The 10,254-nt window shown below is 33.1% G+C and overlaps 1 protein-coding gene across 1 annotated transcript in view; it reads right to left on the reverse strand.

Moving 5' to 3' along the window:
* Positions 1-6,518, reverse strand: part of fhod1 (formin homology 2 domain containing 1) — a 44,545-nt gene extending 38,027 nt beyond the window's left edge. The window contains 1 exon segment of the mRNA XM_063882185.1: positions 6,235-6,518. Within this exon segment, the coding sequence (XP_063738255.1) occupies positions 6,235-6,399 (165 nt within the window). The 5' untranslated portion in view covers positions 6,400-6,518.
* Between the last annotated feature and the right edge of the window lie 3,736 nt (positions 6,519-10,254).

A 10,254-nucleotide genomic window follows, 5' to 3' on the forward strand; every position in this document is an offset into this window, starting at 1 on the left:
ATGTTTTTAAGCAAATACAAGAATTAACTGTAAATATTAGGTAAACATTTCCAATGGTTTCTCAATAACCCGCATTTAGGATCGAAATGTGTTGCTTTATACATTTCATTATCACTAACAGCTCCAATAATAAAACAACCCTACCCTTCCCCCCCGTGGAGCTGATATCAGTGAAGAGACTCCTCCATGTTCAGCAGCCTCTCTGTGTGGGAGGAAGAGCAGCTGAGAGGCTGCTGAACCGGTTCCAGCTCAGGGTCAGATACTTACACAGCAGCAGGGAGGCAGATCACCGTCTTCATATAACTCTGAACTTATTCAATAACTTCATCTTCAGAAGAGATTAACACACTGAAGTATTTACTCTACGAACAGTATAAGGAGGACCGACATTATAGACAGCAGGAGAGAAAATAAATACACCAAACTATAATAAAATGATGCTAACGGCTAACGGCTAACGTGTGTCCTGTTATAAGGTGTTCCCTGTTTGTAAATCAAACGCACCCACAATTTATCTCAGCAGGTGAGGCTCCGCACAGATTACCCATGACGCACTGCTTTCATTCACACCTGTAGTACTACTATACACACCTGTAGCTACTACTATACACACCTGTAGTACTACTATACACACCTGTAGTACTACTATACACACCTGTAGTACTACTATACACACCTGTAATACTACTATACACACCTGTAGCTACTACTATACACACCTGTAGCTACTACTATACACACCTGTAGTACTACTATACACACCTGTAGTACTACTATACACACCTGTAGCTACTATACACACCTGTAGTACTACTAGACACACCTGTAGTACCACTATACACACCTGTAGCTACTATACACACCTGTAGCTACTATACACACACCTGTAGTACTACTATACACACCTGTAATACTACTATACACACCTGTAATACTACTATACACACCTGTAATACTACTATACACACCTGTAGTACTACTATACACACCTGTAGTATTACTATACACACCTGTATACACACCTGTAGTATTACTATACACACCTGTATACACACCTGTAGTATTACTATACACACCTGTATAGACACCTGTAGTATTACTATACACACCTGTATACACACCTGTAGTACTACTATACACACCTGTATACACACCTGTAGTACTACTATACACACCTGTAGTACTACTATACACACCTGTAGTATTACTATACACACCTGTATACACACCTGTAGTACTACTATACACACCTGTAGTATTACTATACACACCTGTATACACACCTGTAGTACTACTATACACACCTGTATACACACCTGTAGTACTGAACCACTTTGTCTATAAATGATTTTATACATATTTTTCTGCTCTTTTGAACATTGGTGCTGCAGGTCGTCATGTTTTAATCTCTGCTCCACGTCATCTGAAGAATGACCTCAGTGTGTGAGATAAACTCGCTCTGTTTCACCCAGTAAACAGTGTGTGTGTGTGTGTGTGTGTGTGTGTGTGTGTGTGTGTGTGTGTGTGTGTGTGTGTGTGTGTGTGTGTGTGTGTGTGTCTATAAATAGCAGTGGAGTCACGGTCAGGTATGAAGCTGGAGTCAGAAACAATCAGAGCTGCAGTTTGTGGACCAGCAGAACCACATTCTGCGCACACACACACACACACACACACACACACACACACACACACACACACACACACACACACACACACACACACACACACACACACACACACACACACACACACACACACACCACAACAGAGAGTTTGAAAGTGAATCTTGACACTATTTTTCTCCCTGAAAGTTTAAAGAGAGGTAAATTCCTCTCAGTCATGTTAGCATCGTGGTTTCTGTCAGGAAGTGAAGCAGGTCGTAATTCTTTCTAATATCTGTTCTATATTCCTGTTAAAACATTTAAATCTCTACAATTTGATCTCCAAAAACTCATTTTCCAATAAAAACTCAAATGCACCATAATGTAACTCCATGGAACATCTGTTTACCGGCTGCTAACAGCTAACTGCTAACAGCTAACTGCTAACAGATAACTGCTAACAGATAACTGCTAACAGCTAACTGCTAACTGCTAACAGATAACTGCTAACAGATAACTGCTAAATGTTAACAGCAAACAAAAACTGCCAACTGTTCACGGCTAACTGACAACAGCTAACGGCTAATAATTAACAGCTCAGCGTGCATCACAAACTGCTAAGGCTAACAGCTAATAAGCAACTGCTCAAGGCTAACAGCTAACATCTAGGAGCTAACTGACTGCTAATAGTTAACAGCTAACCGCAAATTGGTAAGACCTAAAAGCTAACTGCTAATAACTTATAGCTACAAGCGAATTGCCAACTTTGAACTGCTAACAGCTAACGATAACTAGCTCTCCTGAGGACCTGTAGCATGTTGAAGTCATGAAGGTGCTACACATCGTGTTGACAGACATTTTTCTGAGTCCTCAACACATTTTCTATCATCGGCGAGACGCCATGAGTCTCAGGCCCTGAAGGAGCCAGAGGTTTGTTAGAAAAGTAGCTTAAAGTTCACAGTATTTAAAAAAGGTACCAAAGTATCCTGACTGCTATGGTTGAAAAAGTGCTCACATCTTTCACTGAAATGAAAACATCAGGCTCCTCTGTTGAGAGGGAAAGTCCTGCATTTTAAACCTAACTCGAGGACACAAGTATTATCGGTGCAGTTAAATCGAAGCAGTACTCGTTGGGCTGGATGTCTGGGGAAGGTGGAGCCGCTCTTTGGTCTTTGTTCTATACAACAATGCCTCATATACGGGATTATAAGTGTTAACAATCTTCTCTGTGCTAAAACCTGCTGAGTCGCCAGCTGTCAGACACATGTAGAACAGTACAGAGTTAAATTACCAACGTTTTCTAAGCGTTTTGAATCAAACCAAACCAATATTAACTAAAAAGTAAGTATGTATGGAGTATGTGGAGGAACTTGGGATCTACTGGTTTGTTTTTACGGTATTAGTTTCAACAACTAAACCATTGCTATCAAGACATTTCTGTAGGCCTACTGTTTTTAATCCGTGTTTATAAGCCCTGCTCTCAGCAGGACGAACAGAGGTCACCTGTTCTGTCTGGCTAACAACCGCTAGCTCGTTAGCATCTTCAAATCGCTCGTTAGGGATTGGTTTCTCAAAAGAAAACAAATTATTTATAACATTATTATTTAGCAGTCCAAATGAACCCTGCCATGAGTCAGCATCATGAGTCCTAAACCCTGCCATGAGTCAGCATCATGAGTCCTAAACCCTGCCATGAGTCAGCATCATGAGTCCTAAACCCTGGCATGAGTCAGCATCATGAGTCCTAAACCCTGTCATGAGTCAGCATCATGAGTCCTAAACCCTGCCATGAGTCAGCATCATGAGTCTTAAACCCTGGCATGAGTCAGCATCATGAGTCCTAAACCCTGCCATGAGTCAGCATCATGAGTCTTATACCCTGGCATGAGTCAACATCATGAGTCCTAAAACCCTGGCATGAGTCAGCATCATGAGTCCTAAACCCTGCCATGAGTCAGCATCATGAGTCCTAAACCCTGTCATGAGTCAGCATCATGAGTCCTAAACCCTGGCATGAGTCAGCATCATGTGTCCTAAACCCTGACATGAGTCAGTATCATGAGTCTTATACCCTGGCATGAGTCAACATCATGAGTCTTAAACCCTGTCATGAGTCAGCATCATGAGTCCTAAACCCTGGCATGAGTCAGCATCATGAGTCCTAAACCCTGGCATGAGTCAACATCATGAGTCTTAAACCCTGCCATGAGTCAGCATCATGAGTCCTAAACCCTGGCATGAGTCAGCATCATGAGTCCTAAACCCTGACATGAGTCAGTATCATGAGTCTTATACCCTGGCATGAGTCAACATCATGAGTCTTAAACCCTGGCATGAGTCAGCATCATGAGTCCTAAACCCTGGCATGAGTCAGCATCATGAGTCCTAAACCCTGGCATGAGTCAGCATCATGAGTCCTAAACCCTGACATGAATCAGTATTTCCTCACTTCCTGTCCCTGGTCTGGAGGTCAATGGCTGTCTGAATGTGTTTTTGGTTGTCATCCTGAAATAAGATCTGATATTTTTTAACGCTTCGTTCTACGTCAGTAAAAACCTCACTGGTGGATTTAAAAACAACGCTAGCAGTTCCCCTCCACTCACAGTGATTATGCTAAGCTAGGCTAACATGTCTGTATTAAACTCGCTCACAGTGAATGAACTCCTGGAGTTCTAGCAGCTCTTATCGTCTGGCTGCTGGATATTACATCCGTCCATCAGCTTATCTGCTGTTTACAGACTCCACCCTATTCCTCCCTAACTACAGCAGAGGAAGAGGAGGGTCATTAAATTACTCTTCATTCCACAATATATATACTAGGCCTACCACAGTGTTTATTCGACTGTGAAGTATGTTATCCTGTTCCGTTTTAAATGTGTATATTACTCTTATTCCTGCTACTTATTTATTTATTTGTATGTCTTTAGTATTTTGCACGTGTCAATAAAGCTTTAAATCTTGAAAAGTTGGATTACTCGTCAGTGTGCGGCTGGTGTCGGCTCATTACATCTCTGCCTGCAGGACGAGCCCCAGTGCATGGTGGGAACAATTAGGTGGTCGGTGCAGGAATGTAATCTCGAGGTCTTTATCTGATCCTGCAGATTCCAGCAGGCCCTGAACGCCTCGCAGCAGTGAGCTCTGAGGTTAGACTGTCAATAAAGCCGTGTTTAATAAAGTTTCCTGATATAAAGCTTCATGTAGCGATGAGTAATGATCGTGTTGGGACACAGAGCGCTGAGTAATGATCGGAGGCTTTATCTCCGCCGCTGCACTTTAGCCCAGGGAGATAACGAGGAAGACGAGCTGATGAAGAAACCTTTCCACAGAAAAACTGCAAGCCTTAACACTGTCAGTGAGTTTCTGGAAACATGAAGACTCCTGTTGAGGCTTCATATTAAAAAAAGCTATTTAAATGTGAGGCTCCCAATTTAATTCCCAAAGAATATTTGAGCTCCTATGTATTCATGCTGATACCCGGGACACTTTACTTTATTTGTGTTGTTTATTTATTTATATTCAATTCATGTTTTTATTTGATTTATTTACCCATGCATATGTTCAACCTGAAGCACTCTTTTCTTAATACAACACAATAAATGAATCATTTTAATCTTGAAAATGATTTGTTATTAATGATTAACTGATTACGCTGCAGGCTGTTTTCCAGATGAACTGTTTGGTAAATAAAATGTGAGAAAATCCTGAAAAATGTCTATCAGGAGACATGGGTTTAAATGTCTAAATATTCACTTGAATATAAATCAGTGAAAAGCAGAAAACCTCTGGATTTCAGAGGTGGGAAACATGCAGGACAAATACAACATTAATATCATTTAGGGAATTTTTTTGACAAACAAATAATGCTTATTAAATAAGATCTATAGGAAAAATGAATCAGAGCATGAACGTCATTTAATCACAACCCACCCAATCAGGGGTCGAGATATTCTCCCAAATAAACATAAACAATAACCTGGTGATGGCGGAGTTTAAGTCCTGAGGGGAACATCTCAACACATCCCATAATAGTAGAAGAGACATTCAGTCTGTGGTGGACACATAACAAACAACGTGAGTCATCAGAGGACCTGAATCTAAACTCCAGGGTCAAATTACCGAGAGCTGGTTCAGGATCAGGCGCATTAGTATTTACTGTTCGTGCTGACATCATTTACTTACCTGTACAGGTGAGTAAATTAAACCAGCTGTTAAGAGAGATTCATTAATTGATGATAGGTACCTTATTGATCCCAAATTGGGAAATTATTTAGTGACAGCATTCACATCTTTAAAACAGGTGGGAAAAGTATAAACATAATAAGATCAAATGGAATAATATTTAAAACTACAGGAGAAAGGAACCAGAAGGAACTCATGTTCTGATCAATACAAACAATATTAATGCATTTCAATGATTTATATATTGTCTACATACTATAATCTCAAGTCAAATGTGTTGTAGACCAGAAGTGCACAGCAGCAAAATAACCGATAAACAGAGGTTGCTTTACACCACTGTTACCTGTACAGGTGAGTTAATTAAAGAGGTGTGAAGTCCCAGCGCCTCAGCAGCGGGTTACCTGTACAGGTGAGTCTACATCACACAGTCAGGTCGCGATTCTGAGGGACCCACCTTGAGAGGCGCCTGCAGCAGCGTGTGGATCCCGGAGATCTGCTCGCTGAGCGGAAGGTTCTCCTCCACGCTGACCGTCGGAGGTCTCCTGGGTTCGGGGAAGTTTGTGCAGATGAAGGGGTCCGAGTCCTCCAGGAACTGGACCCGGCACACGATGGAGGCCATGGCCGAGGAGAGCAAACCTTCTGCGGCTACAGGAGTCTGGGAGGGTCGGTGTGATGCGGAACAACTTCAGAAAACTTTGGAGAGGAAAACCGGTCCGTGCGACGCTGAGACCGGACCGTGAAGCGGCGGAGAATATATACTGCTGCTTTTCCGGTGAAGACTTTCACAATAAAGGCGGGTTTGGGCGGAATTGATCATTTATTACAAAATATCTGTTTAAACAAAGATTAAACCTGTGCTGTTCTGGATATATTTATGTGTGTCTACATTTGTATTTCCCTTGGTTACCTCTTTTAACTTTTGTATTTTGTATTACATTTATAATAATAATAACAACAAGACAGATCAAACTCATCCCAATGTCTATTGTTAGATAATGTGGTGCCGTTTTCCCCCTTTAAAATCTGCAGAGCTCTTTAAATTACAATAATACACATATTTTATTTTCACAAGTTTCTTTCTTTTATTACATTTGTCTGTTTCTGGATGTATATACTTAGTCTAAGTACATATCTTCTTTCAATTATATAATAGTACAAATAAATAAAATGGCTTGTAAAATAGTTAAAGACGTTATTGAAATTAAATTGTGTACCTTTATTTTCAAGGAAGCCTGGCCAAACATCCGGTTTACAGAGCGGTGACTTCATGTGGAAATAAGTCATCAGCAGGAGTATGACGTCATCATACAGTGATGAATAGAGCTGCTCTGAGGTCAGATTACAAAAACAACATTCAGGGATATAAATAATGTTAGCTCCTTATTATTACTCTAATTCATTTGATCATTTATTATGAGTATTATTAATGTTGTGATTATTCATTGTGATTATGATTATTATAAGTAATAATGTTCCATGATAACACAAAGATATCATAATTCAACATATTTTATAAATATTATAAAAATGTTTTATGATAATGCATGTTCTTTTTTACTATCATTATAATAACTTTAGTAAATAATAATAGTAATCATTTACAAAACCAAACAAAAGTAATATTTTTATTTGATTTGATTTTGATTCTATAAATGTTTTTATTATTTCTTAATTTATCTATGAATTTTACAGCTACAGGTTTCTAGATGATCTGTGAGAGAACAGCGCACCCTGCTGGCTGAATCTCTGCAGCGCACACAACACACACAACACACTCACACACACACACACACACACACACACGACACACTCACACACACACCGACACACGCACACACACACACACACACACACACAGCAGCACACACACACACACACGCACACAATGGAACACGCACACACACCCACCAACACACACACAACACACCAGAACAACCCACACCCCCACCCAAACCCCAACACACCACCGCACACCCCTGACCCTCATATATTAGCTTTTTTTGCATTCTCTATATAAAATATAATATATATATATTATTATATAAATAATAAATTTATAAAATATATCTTTTAATATATTATTAATTCAATATAAATCCATATATAAATATTTATAATATATCTATATTATATATATTCTAAATTATATATATTATCTATCAAAATATATCTATTCTAACTATATATCTATTATATTAATAATATATATATTTATCCTATATATCTAATAAATAACAAATCTCATATTATCTCTAAGTAAATTATCCTATATAGATATTATATACAAACAAATATATATTATATTAAATTACTATATATCTTATTATATATTCTATAATATATCTAATCTAATATAAAACTTTAGTAAATAAATATCTATAATCAACATAAATAAATATATATTCAATTTATCCATAATATAAATATTCTATGATTATACAATCTATATACTAACTCTCTAAATACTATATATTTATTATAATTATATATATTATATCATTTCAATATCATAATATCTTTATTTATGAAGTATATATCCAATAACTTATATATATTTTTATATCATATATTATATTATTAAATCATATATATATCTTATATATAATAGAATATATATTTCTAAATATCCATTAATAAAAATCTAAATAAATAACTATAATAATAAAATAATATATATCACAAATCTTATCCATATCTCTCAACTTATATCTATCAATATAATTTAATCATATAAATCAAAAATTTTATAATATATTTTAATATATAAAATAAATATATATATACGATATATATTTCAATATTTTTAAATAATAATATAAATAATATATATAAAATATATCATCTATTATATATAATCTGAATAATTCTATAAATTCTATTAATATTCGCATATAAATATCAACAATCATATATATAAATTAATTATATATATATCTAATCTACTTATATATCTTAGTATATACCAATAACGTCGTGTCTATATATCCTATTATATATAAAATTATCATATAAAATATATAATAAATATATATAATATATATATATATTATAAATAAATCTATATACTTTAAATATATATTAAATAATATTATAACTAAAATATATATATATATTATATCATAATATATTCTAACTATATATATATAATATCAATCACTCTTCTAAATATATTATATATTATAAATCTATATATATATTATAAATATTATATATTTCTATATCTTTATAAACTTTAAATATATAATATGCTTATAATTATTATATCTATTATATATTTATTATATATATAAAATGATCTATAATCTCTCAATTAATACTAAATATTATTCTCTATATAATATTATCTATATCTCAGATATAAAAATATACTATATAACTACCTTATTATATATCTCTAATCTCAAAATCTAATATATATATTAATAAATATTAATATATATATCTACTATTTAAACTAATCTTATAATACTTTATATACTATCTATACTATTAAATATAAACAATCTATATCTTAATCACATAATTCATACATAAATAAACAATCAATTATTAACCCAATCTAACACATTATAAAATATAACTATCACATATTAAAACAATATATAAACATCTAACATCACATCATAAATTAAAAATACTAAATCATATTCTCTATAATCGTATAATAAAACACACTCTCTAAAAAAAACTCACAACAACATAATCACAACTAAAATCTAACAATATCATATATCCTCCAATAAATATATCTTATAACATACAGAATCACACTCTAAACACAAATAGATTATATATTATTATATATATATATTTAAATATCGATCTATACTATTAAATATATAATATGTATAATCGTATATATATATTATAAAAATTTATATAATATATTTATAATATATATATTTTAATATATATATTATAATATATATATATTATAATATATTTATAATATTTATATTTATTTATATATATATAATTATTATGATATATTTATATCTATTATATTTATATTTTATATTAGTTAATAATTATATATATTTTTTTTATAGTATTATATGAATATTTATAGATATAGTATAAAATATATTTATATATTTATAATATATTTTATATTATATATTATTACATATATTAATATATATTATTATAAATATATATTACTTATATTGATAATATATTATAATTTATATTATATATAGTTCTATTAATTATATATATAATATATTCTATTATATATTTGATTATATCTATATTTATAATTATATATAATATATATATAATATTATTTATATATATTTATATAATATATATATATTTTATATATATATTATATATATAGAATTATAAATATATATATATAATATAGGTATATTATAATATTTATAATATATTCATATAGTATAATTATTTATTATATTTTATAATTATATATTTTTATTTATATATATATTATAAATACGATTCTAATTATAAA

This window comes from Eleginops maclovinus, chromosome 4 (genome assembly GCF_036324505.1).
Source record: "Eleginops maclovinus isolate JMC-PN-2008 ecotype Puerto Natales chromosome 4, JC_Emac_rtc_rv5, whole genome shotgun sequence".
In the NCBI taxonomy this organism is placed as follows: Eukaryota; Metazoa; Chordata; class Actinopteri; order Perciformes; family Eleginopidae; genus Eleginops; species Eleginops maclovinus.